The sequence below is a fragment of the Nipponia nippon genome, unplaced genomic scaffold (assembly GCF_047370975.1).
Source record: "Nipponia nippon isolate SJK-2023a ecotype South Korea unplaced genomic scaffold, ASM4737097v1 scaffold_3, whole genome shotgun sequence".
NCBI lineage: Eukaryota > Metazoa > Chordata > Aves > Pelecaniformes > Threskiornithidae > Nipponia > Nipponia nippon.
The window spans coordinates 12,290,267-12,311,142 of record NW_028262347.1 but is presented as its reverse complement, the minus strand read 5'-3'; the positions used below and the strand labels follow the sequence as shown (position 1 = coordinate 12,311,142).

Below are 20,876 nucleotides of genomic sequence, written 5' to 3'. Positions count from 1 at the left end.
AGCTAACTTTCTTCTTCAGAATTGCTTTAGTAGATAAGCTATGCCGGAAACATTGCCAAAATAGATACCAACGTCTTAATACTTACATCTGCCGATCGCTGATAAAATAATAGAACCACAAAGCACCCAGGCTGGAAAGGATATCTGAAGGTTATGTCGGCCAAAATCCTGCTCAAAGCAGGGCTAGCTGCTGAAGTGAGATGGGTTTGCACAGGACCTCATCTAGCTGTTCGAATACCTGGAGTGATGGAGAGTCCATTGCTTCCCTGTACAACCTGTTTCAATGTCTCACTATGCTCAGGGTGAAAAAAATAAAAAGAAAGGAAAAAAGTCCTACCATCTAAACAGAATTTGTATTGCTAAAACTTGAGACCTTTGCCTTTTGTCCTGTCGCTGTGCACTTCTGAGAAGAGTCTGGCTCTGTCCTCTCTGTGCTCTCCCCATCAAACAGTTGAAGACAGCCACGAGATGCCCCTTAGCCCTCCCTGCTCCAGGCTGAAGAAACTCATCTGCCTCAGCCTCTCCTCGTCTGCCACATGCTCCAGCACCCATAACAGCTTAGTGGCCCTTCAGTGGGCTTCTTCCATTTCACCAGCACCTCTTATGCTGAGAGGGCCCAAAACTGGACACAGCAATCTCTTTCCCTGATCTTCTCTCAACAAATCAAAACAAATAAATTGGCATGATTGCAGAAAACTTTAACATATAAATGACACAGTAGGCTAGAACCATGCTCAATTGCTGTGTAGAAAATTAATATTTTGCCTCCTAACTGGGCCTAAAGAGAATACACACATGTACTTTCTTCAACATGAGAAGATCTGGTATCAGATCTGAAGTCAGCTTCAAAGGAGCTGGAGATTACCTCTAGAGCAGACATTATGGCTGAATGTTGTCATACAATGTGAGCTGGGGTGGAGTAACTTCATCCCAACTCCTTGTGCCTTTTAGTAATCTCCACAAGATCCTTTTACGTCTTGCTGACTGCTACATCACCCCCATACTCTCCACGGAGAACCAGTTGCTTTCTTGAAAGGGCCTTTTAGAGAAAAAATGTCCCACAATCTGCTATTTCTCTCTCACACATTTCCACATAGTACTCATATCTATCAACCAAGAATTAGACACACTTTGAACAAAACTCATTTTCAGCTGCTCAGCAAACAGGTTGGGGCTATCACAGAGCAGAAAAAATAAGCAAAGGGAACAGTAAACAGTGAGTGGTCACCTTGTTTATTCAGAGTGCTGTGGTTTATTGATGTTACACACAATCTGAAGTTTAGTTGATCTTAGATGTTAGATGTTTTCTCTCACATCCAACCTGATCTGAAAGACAGTTTTCTCTGGCTGGCTAGGGAAGCTTTCAACAGCCATAAGCAAGCCATAAACCCCTCCCAATGCCATTGTCCCCTCGTGTAGAGAGACAATAACCTTAAAGCAAAGGTCCTTCACAGTCACCACCCAGAGAGAAAAGAAAAATCTCATCTTCTTGCCTGTTGGACAAGTCCAGTTAGATTTCTTTCACCTCTTTAAGGATGAGATAAGAGAGGAACTGAGTATCCAAGGAGAAGGACAGGCTGCCTCATAACCAGCATTCAATGCCTGACTCCAATACTGATACTAATACCAATACCAATAAAAACACACTCAATAGAAGCACAAATATAATAATAATAACAATGGAGAGGCATCTCATCACGGTACCACAGTGCTGCATGTATCTGGAGTGCTCTTACAAGGGAAAGTTCTTTGGCAACGACACCCTGAGAATCTGAAATGAAATGTATCTTTTTTGAAATAGCAAATGGAAATTAAGTCATCATCTGTGGCAGATTCCTATATCTGCAAACAAATCCAACTCAAGAAAGGTTGTGTTTTTTAAAAAAAAACAACTGAAATATTTCATTGTGTTAGACCACCCCCCCATCCCCCCCGACACATCTATGGAAATTACCACAGTAGGTATGAAACCTGCCCAAGTATTGATTCAGCTGGCACAACCTTCCTCTATAAAACACTCTTCAGAGCTCCTGCATCAGGGTGGTCTGCTCTCCCCAGCTGCTGGGGAGATGTTGAATTCCTGTGCTTGCCCCTCTCCCCCACTGCCTGCTTTTTCTGAAGTGGACACAGCAGCAGCTTTAACTAGTCCAGTCACATATATACACACAAATGCATCAAGACTCATGTTCTTTCTCTTCTATAAGCATCATGCTAGTGCTTCATGAACTCACTGCTCATCTTCAGGTTGCTGGAGCTGGAGGAAGAATTCATTAGCTAAGGAAGCACATACTGTCCAAGCAAAGATGTTCCTGTGTCATGAAGGAAAAGATGGGATCAAATAAAAAACTGTTTTTGTTGGATCTGACTGGTGGGTCAAACCATGCTGGCCAAGTTTGTAAGTCTTCTCCTTGCTTCACTTTCTGAACAGTGTTAGTGCAGATAGTGGTATACCTGACCACATCTGAAAGTTTCAAACTATTTTTGCAATTTTATGCAGTTTTGCCACTTCAGGAACAGACATTTTCAGCTGTCTATGTGAGCTTAAGAACACATTTACCTGAGTTCAGGAAACAGTAGAGAAGGAACTTGAAGAAACATCCAATGAAATAAGAATCATGGACATTTGATTCTTCTCCTACTTTACTCTTGAAAATAATGTTTGAAAAAGTCTTATGTTTGCAAGTATCCATAAGAAAAACAAGGTTTCTACCAGAGAAATGAATGGCTGACACATTTTAAAGGGACTTATCAAAGCTATAAAGATTGTAAGTTACTAAATCAGAGAGAATGGCTTTACAGGCGTATTCATTTTCATATTTTATATCCATGTATGCACAGCTTTATTTCCTTAACACAAACCACAATAAAACACCTCATGAGGGCTTTAAACTCTTTTGTCTTTGCTGTAGGTTTGTCTGCTTTAGGGGAAAAAAAAAATGATGGTGCATTATTTTCAACAGTGGCAGGAAGTGGGTTTTTAGCCGAATCAGCTTAAAAAATTCCAGCTGTGTTCACGTTGAAGCCATCGAAAAGTCTAAGCCCAGGATCAGCTCTCCATGCCAACTAAATCCTTTTCAGGCCTCAAAAAGTAAATTTTTGAAAAAATGCCAAGGCTCTCCTTGAAAATAACATCTTAATTGGTTGATATTAAAAAAAACAGAAAGTGCCATTCTGAAGATGCAAGTGCTCACATTTTTGTATACTAATTTGATATCGTGCCTTGTAAGAGCACTCAACATATTAACACAGAGACTATCTCAGAAAACTGCAATGACAGGCATGCAGGCTGGTTATTTCAGACAAGGAGGAATTTCTAAGAACTGTAGACACTAAATGTGTTACAAACCATCCTGTGCCATTGAAATGCACCAGAAAGGCCAAAGTGTGTGACAGTGTTTGCCCCAAGGAAAACACCGTGCTTCATTCCCTGGCTGGCTATGGCTCAGTAGAGGAAAAGGAAACTCCACTCTTGTCTTCTGAGATCAGCAGGTGTTTTAAAGGAGTTTCTGTATCAGTTTTAGGTTCACACCTAGTAAAACGTTTGGGATCAAAAAGCAGAAAACGCAGGCGTACAGGTGGCCCTCTTGCCACCAGGCAGAAGGAGGGGACCTAAGAGAAGGAGGAGGATGGAAACAGATCCCTGCTTGGCGCAGCAGGCGAATCTTCTCCCAGCCTATCTCGCCCTCCCAGGTGCCCTTACACAATAGGTACGAGGCTCTGGAACTTGAGGGCCAGGAGGATGAAGATACGGACAGTGATCCATCCAAGGGGTTGACTAGGGGGAACCAATCAGCCCCACGCATTACAATGGCCACTTGTCATAGGCGACTCCCTTCTGACGGGAACAGAGGGCCCAATATGCCGACCGGACCCATCCCATAGGGAAGTCTGCTGCCTCCCTGGGGAAAGGATAAGACACGTTACTAGGAAGCTCCTTAGGCTGGTATTTAAAAGAGACATTACTAGGAAGACATTCCTAGAGCCAGTACTAGGAAGCTCCCTGGAGGTGTTTAAAAGATGGGTAGATGTGGCGCTTGAGGACATGGTTTAGTGGTGGACTTGGCAGTGATAGGTTACTAGTTGAACCTGATGATCTTAAGGATCTTTTCCAACCTTAACAATTCTATGATTCTATGATTCTATGATTCTATGATTCTATATTGGTGTATGTATGATACAGTGTTTCAAATACACATGCTTTTTTGCATTAAAAATAAATTACTGCAGGATTATGAATACATCTGTCCTACTATATTTCCCTCTTTGCTTCCTCTTACACTATTAATTTTTGTGTGCATATATACCATGATATTTATCTTCTCCTTCTGCTGTTCAAAACTTTGCATTCTTGGTCTGTTACATGAGAAGGAAAGAAAACGAACCTCGTCATTCCCAGCCATTGAACTGAATGAGCGATCAGACACTTGCCTCACATATTTCTCTTATCCCCGTAAATCTAACTCTGCAGGTCCTTTAAGCTGGGAGACTGAGCGATATAGCCTGATTTATACAGATGTTAAAAGAAGCCAAATATTTGCTCAATTTAATTGATTCTGGGCTGACAGAAATTGATTTATTCTGCATAACTTGAAGCTTTTAAAAGCAAATGTATTTTTCATTAAGAATGGTAAAGGGAAATGGTATTACGCAAAAGAAAAAAATTCTAAGAAATAACAACAAATGATCGGAAAAACAGGTGACTGAGAAAGCCTATTACTCTCAGGGAGGGATTTACAAGACCTTGTTTTTTTCCGTTGCATTTGCAAAGCAATATAGGAACTATGAAATTGCAAAGGAAATACTAAAAGGAAACAATAGTTGAGACAATAGATAGCTGAAAGTGACTTTTCATATGTCACACATTTACTATGTAATTCTAAAGCAAAGTACTTTTTCTTCATTTCAGAATGCCAGTCTGACCCTCTTAATGGCTGAAAGTGATGCCTTTAATTAAAGAATTTGGCTTCAGCTTAATTTTGGGTTTTGGTTGGGTTTTTTTTTAATAAAATTAACTGCCAAGACACATTTTTTTCCCATTAAGCAACTTGGCAATCCAGGGTGATTGTGATGTCTCCTCATCCACATTCTAGAAGATAATATTTGTGAGGCAATCATTTATCCCAGAGCAGTGAGTAAAATTAAGCAGAACAGTTCAAAAGTCTGGGTATTCATTCCAAACTATTTCTAAATGTTGCATTTCACAAAATCATATTTGCATTTGAAATTTGTACTAGAAATAAAAACTTCTCATAAAAATAAGATGTGTTTTAAATTAAGTATTTACTTAAAGCCCCCAAATAAAAATAAAAAAAACAAAACAAAACCAGAGCCATTTTTTCTTCCCCAGGATTACCGATGTCATTAAAAATATCATACCACACTCCTGAGTTGGTGGCCAAATTAAGTGACCAAATTAAGAATGAAGATCTCAGCCCTGAAAGGTGCTCATAGACCAAACTCTAAGCTTGTGGTGATTTGAGGGCATTCACACACCATGTCTGAAATCCATTTTCTCTCTCTAACAACACACAGAGTTCCTAATAGACCTTGCATTTCTTGGCACTCCCTGATTGAACTCACTGGAATTGTGTACTGGTGAAATGCTGTTCCAGAGATTTTTCTATCAAGATGGTGTGATGGGGGGTTCCAGAAAAAAGTTTTTTTTTTCAGATAATGATGCCATGGGCTACAGTTTCTTGTAGACAAGATGTAAGATGGTAGCAGGACATTTCTTTAAAATGTTGTCTCCTGTTCCTACCACTGTCTTGGAATATAAAATAATTATTTTAAGATCATTAGTTAAAAATATTTATACTGTGTTTCTGAAAATAACCTAGGTATAATCTAGGGTATTAATTGTGGTAATCGAGGAGCCTTTGTAACATTCACTTTTACATAACTGATTTACTGGGTGAGAGTAGCAGTTGGGAATATCCCAAATACTAGCTGCTGTACAAAGGGACAGGAAACATAACCTCCATCAACCTTATCCACACAAGAAGCAAGAGGCTTTTCCTCAAGAAGAGGTAATTAGCCTTATATTCACAAGGACAAGAAGAAAAACTAAATTCTCTAAAGGGCATGATAGTCCCAGCTCCAGAGTGGTTTCATGGGAGAGGCAAAGCTATCACTCCCTATCTTCCTTCCGCGGTGAGACCAGAGTCTTAGCTTCAGTAAACCAGTCAGCAGGATTTCTGCTTCCAGGAAGAAGCCATATCAATGGCGGATGAAGTAATGATGCAAATGCAATTGTACCAAGTTTGCATTGAGTAAGGATGAAGGTATGAAGGGAAGGGAGGAGGGACAGACGGTGTAAACCCTCCATTAATCACCATCGTTCACTTCATTACTGGAAACAAGCACTTGATTTGCACACTTCACTGTAAAACAGAAGATCCAACATCACACTGATTCACACAGGTAATGGAGTATTTTTCACTCCTCAGTTGCATCCCTGAGTCCCCAACTCTGTAATCAGACGAACAAGGGAAAACACACCAGCCTTCTTTTAACCTGGTGTCTGCTGCAGCCATTGACATCTGAATGTAAGATGAGAAGGCACACTGTGAATCAGAAAACTGTGTCCCTACAAAAAAGGCCTTTCCCTGAGAAAGAGTGCCTAGTCTTTTTATTATGGAGTGTTATTGAGAACACTGAAAGTCAGCACCAAAAAGAACAAAATACACATGTTGAGGAAACAGCCGGTTCAAATGACAGGATAAGGTCTTGGTCTACGTATTTATTCATGGCAGGATCTCAGTCAACGCACTTCAATAAAATGAGTAATTATTGTGAGTCACGTCACTAATTACATCTGAAACACAAAAAGGCTTGTGCTGCACTACATATCAAAGTGTACTGTGAACTCATCCAGTATGGAAATGGCTCACAGAGGAGCTCTTGTTACTGGTACTCCAACAGTCCTGAAAAAGATAGGGTATTAGAAATGTCTATGCCATTTTTCTCTCATCGCATTTTGTTAAACATAAAAGAAAATGTGTTGTACAATAATGGCAACATAACTGCCTATGTAGGGACTTCAGCCTTTGCCTTGGACAGGCAACACAAGGGAGAATTGTAATGAGAGTGCAGTGGAATTGGCCAAGATAAGCTGCTTTCTTCTGTGACAAGTAGAGAGAGCTAAGATGTGTCGAATCTGTCAAAATGTTCTAAGATAAAGTTTGATTTTTCCATACCAAAATAAAAATAAATGAGATGGTTCAGACACAGGTCAAATTGACTGACTTGGGGAACAGAACGATTAAAGGAAGTAATCTCTTAGATAACAGATCTACTTTTTATCGTGCAAGAAACACTCAAGTCTTCTCAAACTTCTTAAAATTTGGATGAGTTCTTCATCCAAGAGTATAATTAAATTTATAAGTTTTTCCTCTAAATTTGGGGCCTGATAATTAACTACCTTGAAGACCATGTACTTATTTGTGCTTTCCTATGAGAGTACCTCTTGTAGTAACTTCAGAGAACAAACAAAGAATGAACAAACATCGCCTCAGACTTCAGCTTTATTGCATGATCATTTTCATAACTGAAGTCACAGCACATGGCACAATCTAACTTTAAATGCAGAAACAATACATGAAATCCTCCTCTCCCGTACACTCATGTCAACATTAATGACAGTGAAGCCAACTCAGTGACACTGCCACTGAACAACAGTGAGGTGAAAATAAGCAGATTCAATGCCATTTGGCAGGTGGGACCTCTACCCATGGAACTCTAGAAAGAATACTTTTTTACATCATGCTTCCTTTAATATCTGTTTGAATTTTTTTTTTGCATTTAACTCATAGCCTATTGAAGTAATTAAATTTCTATACAAGTAAGATTTATTGCATTATATCTCTGTTTATTTTAACAACAGAGTAAAAAAAGAAAAGACAAAGCAAGAAAACACATCCATATACAGAGAAGGTAAAGTCTAAAAATGACCCCCAAAGACTTCAGTTTGTAAATTAGGTATCTGTCTTTAAGAACAACAAAAGTTGTAAATTCGACCAAATGCAAAAATACCAACTTCACTACTAAAGATAAGAAAGAGCTTTATTTTTAGTTGACAGTATTCAAAAGTGAGTTAAGTTTTTAGATCTCCAGTGCAAGACAATTGAAGGGGAAGAACTTTCATATGGTTGGTGTTCAACACTTTATAAATTAGTATTATTTAAGGTCCATGAAGCTGTGAAAGCCACAAATCAGTTAGTTTTGAGAAAATCTGACCCACAATTTGCTGAAAATTATGCAACTATATAAACACTCGAGATTTCTGTATGAGTTCTGCATATAAACAAAAATAAAACCATGGTTCTCTTTTTCTCTCTCTTTTTCTTTTGTCTTTTTTTTTCTTTAAATGCTTTACCTCTACTTCATTTTGCAAGTAGCAAACCATGGACACCACCAAAGATCCAATCAACTATTTGAGCATAAACCGTTGCCTACTAGACTGTCATCAGCACAAAGTCTCCCAAATAATAAATGAACTTTTTATTAACTGTGGTAACATTAACATTACAATGAGGGATTGTTTAAAAACAAGTTGTACTGCTGTTGCTCAAGAGCTCAAAGAAAATGGTTCTCAGTTCCTTTATTTTTCCTTGAGGGTAACCACAGGGGTTGCATTAAATCTTTTAAAATATGTTGACAGTTGAATAAGTGCTGCTGTTGCTCTGGTGACATTTTATGCTTTTTAATTGTCATTAATGAAGCTGACTGATACTTTCTTAAAAGTGCTTTACGTGTTCTAGTAATTTTATGACAAAGAGAGGAACAAAACCGTCTGCAAATTAGCCTTGATCCACTTCTCATATGGAATTTTCACTGGAGACAATGGGAGAATCTGCATGGGAAATATCTGCTTGACCAGACATTTTAGGTAGGAATGCATGAAATGTTCCCAGTAAATTGTGAAATTGTCACTTGGTTGTACACCTCTATGTAAATGTAAAGCTCAAAGATTTGTTTGAGTGTATTTTCAAAAATAAGTACTGGAACTGCTTTGACTGATTCAGAACCTGATGTTAAAGTGGTATGGCCCAACATTTTAGGGTTGCAGTAAAACCCAAAATGTAACTGTGAGTTGGAATGAAATCAAAGTCTGACACTACCCTGGAGTCTAATAACTCCTTGTTTTGGTAATACTCCCACTGGATTTGAGAAAGGTTTTGCCCCTGTAAAGACTGAAGGATATGGCTCCCAAGTATCTGTTCAGGAACGTGCAGTAACAAGGAGGAATGCATGCAGCTTGAGAAACAGCAGGCACTATACTTGATTGTTCATAAACAGATAAGTCTTTTGCTATGGGGAGAAAATAAACTACGGTGCTTTAAATTATGATGGGTGATTTAAGCAGATTAAGGAAGATCTGTTCTGGGGACAAGGAGCCAGAAGAGGTAAGAGGAGGGGGGATGGTACACTAGTAGTGTAGAGAGGTGTGTCGAGTTGCTTCCCCCATCCCAGGTTCCCTGGCTCTTACATGCTCCATGGTAACACAGTAGATGATTTCCTAACACTACTGCAGCTGCTGCACCACAGCCTTCACATCTCTGCAATTTCAGAACTAGAAAACGCTGGAGCCACCTTTCTTTCTTCATCTGCGGCAGCTCTTCAAGGGCAGATGTTGTACAAATACTGATGGTCCGAGCCATCACAGTCGAACAGGACAACTAGGTTATGACAAATCACCCCAAACAAACTGAGAACCCCTTCACCTAATTCTCTGTAGGCCTAGTGCCATGTATATCCATGTATACCTGTGCAAAGCATGCAGTTCAGCTCCAGCCTGGCCTTTTCTTTCATCAGACTAAATGGTTATACAAGGTGCAAAACAATAGAAATTGGGCCTCGGGGTTCTGTATGGCACTGCAATTTTCAAGACGCTCAGGGTGCAGACAGCAGTAAGTCCCACACTCACGTCAGGCACACAGTTAACAATCTCAGCTAAGTCATGAACTACATTTTAATTAGACAAGGGGACGGGCTTTTTATTTCAAAAATAGAAACTAGGGTTGCAGTCCTTCATCCATTGAAGTTAATTGCAAAATCCCTATTATCAGGCTCTTGAGGTATTACCCAGGCTTACTTTTTAATTACATTTGATTCTTAATGAAGTAGATGGCAAAGAGAAAAGCAGCCCATGATTCAAGCGATTCGCATTTTTATCTTTCCTGATGAACAACAGAATAGGTCAAGATACTTGCTGGATTTTCCCATGAGAAATGCTGCGAATTGAATAAGCTCAATTGACTTGATCCTGAAGGAGCAAGTTAGCTTTGAAAAGCATCACTCATTTTCTCCTCCTGTATACATTCTACCCCCAAAACTTATGCAATGTAATTATAGACACCAAGCCAAGTCCAATTCAGAACTTAAAAAATATCATGTAAGTATCCTAAGCTTGAATGACTTGTCTTTATTGTCTAATGTCATTTAAAACATAAGGAGTCCTAATTATAGTTTTATTTTCAAATGATGCACTTCAAAAGAATGACAATTCTCCGCAAAAACTGACAACTTCTCAGGGCATGGCAACAGCCAATAACTTCATATTTCTACATGATTTCAAAACAATAAGCTATGAAGAAACTTATGCAGAAAGAGTATGTTATCACACTTGGCAAGAAAACAATACAAAGTTTCACCTTTTCCTCCTATATCAGTACCCATGTAAATAAATGAAGATTTATAGAACAGACATTCATACTACAGGTGGGGCCATTACCTTGTAAATACACAACAAGCTGCAAACTCTTTTCACATAATGAAGGCTGTTTCTCACCATCTGGAAATCGGGCTTAAAAATAAAATTTCTGTTTTTATATTCTATGAAAAGCTCAGCCCTTTATTTCAGACATTACTTGTCATATTATAAAATGCATAGCTGATTTCTTACTTTTATAGCTTTGAAAGATCCACTAAAAAATCAAGGACTTTAAAATGCATTTTTTTTAAAGGTTGAATGTTGAGATAATTATTAGAGAAAGTAAAATGTTCATTTTAAGAGAATCAGATAATATTGCAAGGCCCTGGTGACACTTGCTTTCCCCTAACTTTCACTGATGCTAGACACTCTCAGTTTTACCCATTCAAAGCATCACTTCAAAAATCAAGGAGAGGACACAAGGCATGCAACTACTGTACATGACATTGCAGAAGCAAGCTGTAATCGAGGCAGCCCAGCAGGGTTACAGTCAGGAACCGAAAAGCTGAGGTCACGTCCCCAGCGCTGGTGCACGCTGGCAGAGCTCTTGGGGCCCAAGAACTTCACCAGAGGAAGGGGTTGCTGTGACATAAAACTGTCATAACCCCTTTTAAATGAAGGAGGGATAACCTCCTTTCAGAGAGGGACAGAGAAAATATGGTTTCAATTCACCCAGCCATTATTTTTTCTAAATCCCTAGGTTTGGGGTTTTTGGGGGGCAGTTCTGTGTTTCAGACTTGCAGGATACCTGTGATGAGCCAAGTAACAAAACACAAGACTCCTGAGTTGAGGTTAAAACCCCTCATTATGATTCTTTCCCATTCACAAAGTTGAATACCGCAAAGCCTGAACACTTCCTACTTCATGCTCATGTCAGGGATCAGGGAAAGCCCAGATTAATTTCAAGGCCACCATGGACACGATGTGGAAATCTGAATCAGCCTGTTTTGCCTAACTGTGACAAACCTGCAGGTGTAATACACAGCCACAGCCAAACTTGCTTCTATGTTGAGTTGTGCTGAATCAGAACCGTCTACATTAAGTAAGTGTTACTTAAGCAAGGCAAAAAAATTCGCTCGTACTTCTTTGTTGGCAGTTCCCTCTTGGAATGCAATTTCTACTACTGCTTTTACTGGAACCATGCCAGTTTACAGCTATCAAGTACTGTGCTCATAACTTTAGGGCCCTATACTCTACAATATACAATATCTTGTAATTGTTCAGTCTGCTGGTTGGTATTTGTGGAAGGTCTAACTTGGCTGGTCTCCTTCCAGATGTCTCTCAGACTCAAGGGTACATAGTTATGATCAATGCAGCAAATAGCCCTTTGAGATACTTACTAGTTATGATTATTTTTAAAGTGATCCAGACTATCCAGAGCACACAGTATATTCCCATGGCAGGACATGGCAGTTGCAGGGCATCCCTGCACTCATGAACCATACAAATCATTCTAAAGCAGACAGTATTGGTGCAGGGAGTAGCAAGTCCTCATGACTCAAAGACAATTGCAGAAAAGGCAGAAGGCTGAAGAAAGCCAGTGCCCCTATTATTTAGTGACAGAAAACTTCTGTTCAAATTTAACAGAACCAGTAAGCCCAAAGAACACACATATTCTGAAGTAGTGGCTAAAATCAGCATTTAAGACAGGGATTAATACTGGAAGAATAATCTCCCTTACTATTAAAGTAATACTGAGGTAATTGCAGTAATAAGGTAGTGTTCATCACTTCAGAAGTAAATGCACGTTTCTTTTGAAAATAATAATTTTGATTACTTGCTTACAGCATGCAGGCATCAGTGACTGCTACATGCTCTGTCCGTCTGACACATTGTACAAAGTACACAAGGGATGATACTTTGTGAAAGGAGACTGTGTCTTGCTAACTATCTTGGTAAACCTTCAGGCAGCCTCATTTTCAGAGTATAAAGTGTCTCAGTTGGGCATCAAATGAAAGCAACTCAAATCATTAATAACTTCCACTACATGCCATGTGCCTCACATGCTATCACCTTTCCAAAACAAAAGTTAAGGATAAGAAAGAAAACCTTCAGTTGTTAGTAAGTCATAATAACTTTCAACATCCAGAGAAGGTATTATTAATTATGTACCTATAGCTATAGTAGCAATGAACTTCAGGTAAAAATCAAGTTTAGGCTGACAGGTACCTCAGCAACACAAACCAAAAATAATAATTGTGGATGCAGATCAAAAAGCCAATTTTGACTCAGTTATTGAATTTAAAGGGAAGAAGAAAATGTTCAATCATAACATTTGCTTAAGAATGTTTATCTTCTTTCTTACCATTGAATGTTAAAAACACTCTTGCTTGAGGCTGGGAAGATCCTTTTACACTGCTAAAGTAAATAAATATCCCAATCAACACGTGCAGTGCAAGAAATGCCATCTCTTCAGATTTGCAACTTAATATCCAAGAAACGAAACCTGAAAGACAGAGATATCACATTACTGTTGTTATACAATTTTGCGGAGCAAAAACAACACTACAGAAAGACCTGTGTTAGAAAGCTCTTCCAGCTGAAGCCATAATATATGATAATGTGAAAAAGGTACAGCAATTCTGTTTTTTCTTTGTAGATCTGAAAATGGTTTTCTCCAGTGGTCTCCTGTGCTGGCACAAAAGGAGCTCTCTGCCTGTTAGTATGAACCAACAGAGCCTGAGTTTTGGCTAAGGCAGACTACAGCATTAGCTTCAGTTTATTTAAATAAGGACAATTCCACCTGCTGGAAAAATAATTATACTAAATGTCAAGGCAGAGCAAAGCAAGGACAGGAGATAAAGTTTCACAAATAAAAAGCTGGCTGATATTTTTAGACTTCTCTCCTTACTTTAAATCATATTTGATCTCCCTCCCATGTTTAGGGGTGGGGGGGCAGGTTTGGGCTGTTGGTTGGTTGGTTTTTTTCTTTTAACATTTGAAATCAAGGGTGCTTGGAAATGAGCTTTAAGTTTTAGTATGTTGAGTTCTCTAATAGCCCTCTGGATCTCTTTTTAAGATGAAATCCTTATTGTGTACGTCACTGATTTCAAAACCATTGAAACCAAAAGTATTTCAACATGCTTGAAACTGTTAGTCAACATTTGCCTTTTGGGCCAGCTGCTTTCAGGATACTTACCTGCTCTCGTAGACTTCTACAGAGCACTAAGAACACCCAGTGTTGGACAGTGCATTACACTTGATACTTCTGTTACTCCTCCTGCACATCTGCTGAATCTACATTCATTTTATAGGGTTTAGCTGCTGAGAAGACTGAGTTCCTCAGAGCATCAAAAAACATCCCAAAACAAATCTGCACCTTTTCTCAGCTCAGGTAGGGCTTGAGCTCACTGGAAACAGTGGTACTTTCCTATCAATTCCAATGGACTTTGAACCAGACCCATAAAACCCAGCAGACCTTAGAAGCTGAATATTGCATATCTATACTGCTCCTAAACTGCATCTCTCCAAAAATTGTGAAGTCCAAATTTAATTTCACCTACGATAACAACTTTCTTCTTCAGCTCAGCTGCAAAAGAAGTGAGAATAAAACACACCCTCATTTTAGGCCCATTCTACTTCCCTGCTTATATATATTTTTTTTTTTTTTTGGCATCAACAGTCCTTCTACTGGATACCACTTATTGGTTAATCAGGCGATACATTTGATTTTACAGTAACTGGAAGCACTTTGAAGGATACAACCCCTACAGCTAGAAGATAGCATTAAAGGCTACACATTTATCTCATGAAGGGTTTTGTTGCCTATACAATCATCTTACACTTCTTTACCTCAGCTCTGCTCTAGCACTACAGTCCCTCCAGTGGAAGCCAGTATTTCTACATGCTTGTTCAGTCGGTCCCTCTGAAATTTACACCTGTCCTAAAAGGACTGGCTGTAACCACCACAGTATGGCAGGAACCAGCTGTCAGACAGGGATGACTTCAGGTCAACACCAGTTTGGGCTGGATCCACACCACTGACTTAGCGGTAAAAGCCCCGTATCTCATTACTACCTCTGTCATTCCCCATCCACTCACTGTAAATCGTTTTGAAAGGCTTCTCTCTGCATGAGAGCTTCAAACTAAGTTGGGGGTGGGATGGAGAGCATGCGAGCGAGCGCACAGCTCTGTGGCCCACACTCTAAACCCTCCTTCATGGTTTGCTCTAGAGTACTGAGAAATGCACGAAGATCAAGTAATGGTACAATTCTGCTAATTGACAAAAACACCAGTATCAGAAATTTGCCAGCTACAGATTTGGTCTACAGGAGAAACATATCCATTCTGGCCCAGTTCCAAATCATCTCTAAGGGTCTGTTAACTAATAAAATTATAATTGCAGGTTTTGCCAAGAAAAATTTTTAAACAGGCTACAAGAACACTAGTATTAATGCTGCTTTGTAGGCTTTAAATTTAAAACCTTGTGACTAGCCCATGGGATATGCTTTAATTTACCCCTCTTCTAAGAGAGAAATGCCATTAAATCCTGATAAAATTTCTTTGTCAGGCCAAAACAAATAGCCAATCATACTGAACATATGATTTAACAGATGCAATGGGATTAGTATATTACAGTAGTAGCACTATGCTTTCTTTGCAATAGAGATAAAAAAATCAGAGGAACAAGTGTGTGGCTTTCTCTCTTCCCTTAAATGATATTGTAGGAAATAATAACAAAAAAAACCCCTTTCAGCACTCTTTCCCTCCCACTCTCATGCCTCCTTGCCAATTCTAGTGCAATCAGTTACAGGAGTGAAACATTGCTACATTTCATTGCTCAAATTGCAGATCACTGTTAGCACAGGAGTGACATGCAAGTATAAGATTCAAATTCTGAGCTGCATGGTTCCTACCCAGCTGTTAGACAGATAAATAATAAACACATATGGTGCCAAAGAGGTACCTCAGGGTGTCTGACATGTGAGTTACCTGATGGAAATAGGTTTCGTTTCAGAGATTTACATACCTGGTAACTGAACACAAACTCATTGCAGATTTGAATCTCAGTTTGGGCTTATATCCCAGTTCTGAATTTATCTCAGTAAGTCATGATACTATATTCAGCATGTCCTGCGCACATGATCTCTGCTGACAACCCACAGACCTAAAACCTTGCAAGTACTTTTAAAGAATCTTTTAGGACAGACAAAAACCGATGTCTAATTACATTTCTGCTCTTATGCCCTACTCTAACTGTAAACAAACCGGCAAACCACTACTAAAGTGAAGTGGTAAAGTTTTCCTACCACGGAGGTCGCTTTCAGCATGCTGTATTGCTTTCAGAAAGTATTATATAGCTTTGCTGTAAAGTGCTGTGCAGGTGTCATCCGCTACAGGCTGAGTCCTACCCTTAAATACTGTAAGGAAAATCATTCAGCAGAAGAAAGGAAAGAAAGAAAGGGAAAAAAAACAACCCCGCCAAACACAGACTATGCTAATCTGGAAAAAATTGCTTTAACTATCTGTGAACAGTAGGAAAATTCAACCATCAAACACATTTCACATCTATTACAGCAAAGAAAGAGAACTTTCAATTATGCTTACCCAGCTATTGGAGGAACCAGTAATACAGATTTCTGTCTGGTTTCTATCAGTTTATGGGCTCCACTCCTGTTACCAGAACATTTTAATTCCAAACCTGGCTCATTGTGGGGGGAAGAATAAAAAAATAAAGAAAAGTCTCTCTTCCCAGTGTCTGCAAAGGTACTCCCGGCTCCTTTGTAAAATAATCCTTATAGCTGGACTCCTAAGGCACCAGGAGCGCTTCTCCCCAGCCCTCAGTTAAGCACCTAGGAGTGAATGGAAAGTGGCCGGGCGGTGACGGTGAAGGCTTTGGTTTCCAGTTACAGGCGCTGCCCTGCCCTCGCCGCCGCCGCGCTCGCGAGGCGAGGCACCGCGGCCTCCGGTGCATCATTAGCTGAGCAAACAGGGGCTGGAGCTCATAAATAATGGCGAGGCCACACCCCGCCGAGCGCCGCGGCCGCCCGGCCCGGCCCGGCCCGGCCCGGCTCGGCTCGGCTCGGCCCAGCCCAGCCCAGCCCAGCCCAGCCCAGCCCAGCCCAGCCCAGGCAGCGCGGGGCCGCCGGCAGCGCGGAGCGCCCGCGGGCGCGCAGGGCGCAGCCTGCCCGCGCAGGACTCCGCTGCGCGGGGTAGGGAGGCACAATGCAATCGAAGGCTTTTTAGGGGAACAGCTTCCCCCTCCCCCGGCTTGGCCCCGAGGGGGGTTCAGCGGCCGGTAGCCTCCGACCCCATCCGCGCAGTTTGCGCGCCCGCGGGGCTCGCTGGAGGAGGGAGGGAAACTCGCCAGGAAAGTTTCTGTCCCCTCCGTGCGGGGCGTACCGTGGCTCCGAGCGCGCCCCGACGGCAGCGCCGGGGCTGGCGGCCAAGCCCGGGGGGCGGCGGCGGTGCCGGGCGAGGAGCGGGGTCCCGGGGCAGAGCCGCCCCGCGGGGAGCCGGGCCCCGGGTTGGGAGCGGGCCCGGGCGGAGCCGAGCCCCCGCGGAGCGGCCGCGGGTGGAGGGGTTCCGGGGGAGCGGGCAGCTTTCGGGGGAGGCCGGTAGATGTCACTGTGAAGAGAGGGAAAGAGGCAGGGCTGTGGTGAGGAGGGAAGCAGGTCACATCCAGCCCCGATCAGAGAGGCTTCATTTTTTTTTTTTTAAGAAAATGAGCGAAGAAGAGTAAGAAAGGAGCGCTAGAGCAGTAGTTGCATTTGTAGTTCAGTCTCCTGATTGCTCCAGGAGTTTTACCACAAGCTTTCAGAAGCTCTTTTGCAGTTTAGGATACTGGGAGCTGCATTTGCTCAAGCTCATTTTTTTTTTCCCCGAGATACTGAGCTATTAGTTGTTGCAGACTTTCTGGTTTTGATGAGATTTGTGCTTTCATGGCAGTCGGATGGCTTTGAAAATTTTACCCAAGGTGTCTTGAAAATGTGAACTGCAGCATAGGTCCATTAAAGCCACTAGAATTTTCTAAACAACAGTATTTGGATTCTGGGTTAGGTTTTCCTAAGTTGTCTTGCAAGCATATTCTGTTCAAGTCTGTCCTGCTGGACGCAAACTTCTTTTGAATCAAGATTTCCACTTTTGCAGGGAGATGCAGTCTCTGATCCAGCTGAGGCAGTGCAGGTTGCATGGCAGGGTACCGTCACAGCAATACGAAGCTTCGAAGCTTCGAAGAAGCGCATCTCATGATACTCTTGCAGCCGTGTGCCACAGGCAGAAGTATGTTAACAAGTAAACAAGTACCCACAATGAATCAGTGCACATGCTTAAGTTACAATTTTGTTTCCAGCTATTACACACTCTGGCCATACTAACCAAAGCAGTCAATATTACTAATGCATTATAGCCAGAGAATAGGGAGTAGCCCAAATACAGTGCCCTCACTAAACAAATTTTGTCTATATGTGTGGATGTCTTTATGGCTTGTGTCTATAGGCTACTTTGTGTAAAAGCTCATCTGCATGAGCCTGGGTGACACGTATTTCAAAATCAGTTTCTCCCCCAGGCTTCAGTGCCAGCCTAGCAAAGTTAGTGCTTTCTTCAAGCAAGAAATTCCAGTATTATAAGGCACTTATAATCTCAGAGAACACAAAAGTATGGGATGCTCCTTCCTCTGAAGTGAAATGTCAGATTTGCAACTGATGCCAGAAAATAAATCAGTCCAGGACTTTGAAAAGCTTGACCCGCTTCAGATCATATCTTGAGGATGAATTAGCTGATGCCATCAGATGAACTAAACTCCCCAGATCATGAGTCCTTAAAAAAATTGATGCTCTTCCAGTTCTCCTCAACACAAATAAAGTATGCAGAAACGCGTGAGCATTTGCTGTCCTAGAGAGCAGTTAAACTCTCAGAAGAAGCCATTAGAGAGCTTGTTGTCTCAATGGGCAGGCAGTGTGGCTGTGAACATGATGCTGCTCATCCTTGAAAGGTGGTGATGTTCAAATGCCTCAGTCTGACAGCAGCACCCTGGCAAAAGGAGAAGTCACTTGTCGGCTTTGGAAAATCCCCACAACTAAGTGCAATTAGAGATCACCACAGCAAGCAACAGAAGTGAATCAGCTAATTCAGTATTCTCCCCCTTGCTGTGGTCTATGCAGGGTGATTCAGAGGAGAGTGCACAGAAAACCACAAAGCAAATATGAAATAACTTCTTTTTAGGAGATTTTTGGGAGATGTGTAATGGGTGGCTATACAGTTAAAGAAAAAGGAGAATGTTACCATGAAATACCAACACTAAAAATTATGATGATTCTAACTGTCCTCCCCAAATATTTATGCCTTAATTAAAAAAAAAAAAAAGTATGATGATTCTACTTTTTCTTCTTAAAATTCAGAATAATAATCTTGTAGGTAAGGTTACAAACACATGCTCCTAATAGTATAGCATTAGAAAAAGACAACAAAAAGAATGTGCTCAAGCATGAATCAACATCAGCATTAAAGTCACTTGTGTTTGTCAGTGCTTTTGTATGTATGGACACTGGGGAGCCATCTGGCTCTCTGCATTTCTTTTTCACATGTGCTAGCCACATCAGAGATAAAAAGGTAAAATGGAACATTGAGGAAAATTATGGGGCTTTCCGACACTCCCTCAAGGACTTTGGGTTTATAAAATAGCAAATGAACTACAAAGAGGCGAATGCAAAACTTTAATCTGTGAGATACCATCGCACTCGTGTATCTGTTAGGCAAAGCAACAGTATGCTAATTTTAAAAACAAAAAGCAAATTGAAACAAGAATAAGCATGCCATATTGATTTATTTGTATTTAACATGTGCATATGTGCAGGTCAGAGCATGATAATTAACTTTAAAAAGCAGTTTGAACTTCACAGCTGGGCTGAGTGAAATGGTTAAAGTTTTACTTCAGATGTTTTGTAATAGCATGTATTAGCTTCAAGCAAAACTCATGGAATGGAAATTACTTCTCCAAACTATGAGGTGGGGTTTCAATATTTACTGGCATGAATCAGCCCTGTGAGTGAAATGAAAAGTATGCAAGACACTTGCTTTCCAGGCTGTGTATTTTACAGGCTAACAGAGGGATAAGGACAAATAAGTTGGACTCTTCTTTGCAGCTGATTTCTAGTCATTCCTATATTACATAAAGCATACAAGGTGTTTTACAGTTTGCTTCTAGTCCTGATTTGGTGCATGGGAAATTTATAACTAAGTGCGGTTACTCCAGGTTGCATCACATGTGTCAGGACAGTCAGGCCCTCGCTCGCAGCTTCAGAGTCGGAGCAGTTCTGACTCCTGCAGTGTGATCTGAGCAGGCAAACCCTCATGGCCAAAACAAACAGATGCTGATTTTGTTGTATCTGTGCACGGTGTTTGCTTCTTACCCAAACAAATCATCCTAATGGACCCAGGCCTAGCTTTAGACCTAAACACTAACTGAGGCCAGGAACGAGAAAGACAAGAGTGGATTTGGGCATTTACTTAACATTTTGTTTTGGGGTTTGGCTTTTGTGTTTTGTTTTGTTTCTTTCCACTTAGATTTTAAGCTCCTGAAAAAGTGAACAGATTATAGGAGGCAGTGGGACCAGAAGGAGCACAAGTTTAAAAGAGGGAAGACAGAGAAAAACTAAGATGAGTGAAGATGTCAGAGAAGGGAGACAGGAACCTCCTGAGACACAGTTGGATGGTTAAAGACAGCACAGTGGAAGAGAATCAAATAATTTCACTGGATTGGCAACAGCCAGCCATTAAGAAGATCAGCAGGCTCAATAATCAGTTTCTGCTTTGAACACAAGCACAGACTTATAATTCAGACAAGATCAAATGCTAGCTGTTATAAAGAAGAATGTAGTAAAAACATGATAAAGTGACCACCAAATGTAATCCATTCTTCCTTAAAAATCAAATTAATTGTGTATACAGTAGGTGTCCAGATTCCAAGTGATGAGAGAAAATGCTATTAACTTCTATTTCCTCTGTCCTCATTTATGAGTGTCAAATCACCTTATAGAAATGCAAGCTCATTAGGTAATCCAATTAGTTCATCGTTGTTTATTTTATTTCTTACAATTACAAGAACTGGGGAAAGTGTGAAATATATCAGCAGTTTATTGTGGGAAAGCTATTAGGTGTTTGTTTTGAAGGTGTGCTAATATGAATAGCAATTTCTATTCTTTTTCACAACAAATAGTCCAAAGAT

The 20,876-nt window shown here is 40.7% G+C and overlaps 1 protein-coding gene across 1 annotated transcript in view; it reads right to left on the bottom strand.

Moving 5' to 3' along the window:
* The window catches only part of SEMA3C (semaphorin 3C), a 125,923-nt gene extending 109,307 nt beyond the window's left edge, over nt 1-16,616 (bottom strand). Inside the window, exons 1-2 of the mRNA XM_009462915.2 lie at nt 16,259-16,616; nt 13,017-13,157 (exon numbers count right to left, since the gene is read on the bottom strand). Of these exons, the coding sequence (XP_009461190.1) occupies nt 13,017-13,119 (103 nt within the window). The 5' untranslated portion in view covers nt 13,120-13,157; nt 16,259-16,616. The remainder of the gene's footprint in view (nt 1-13,016; nt 13,158-16,258) is intronic.
* Nucleotides 16,617-20,876: the final 4,260 nt, after the last annotated feature.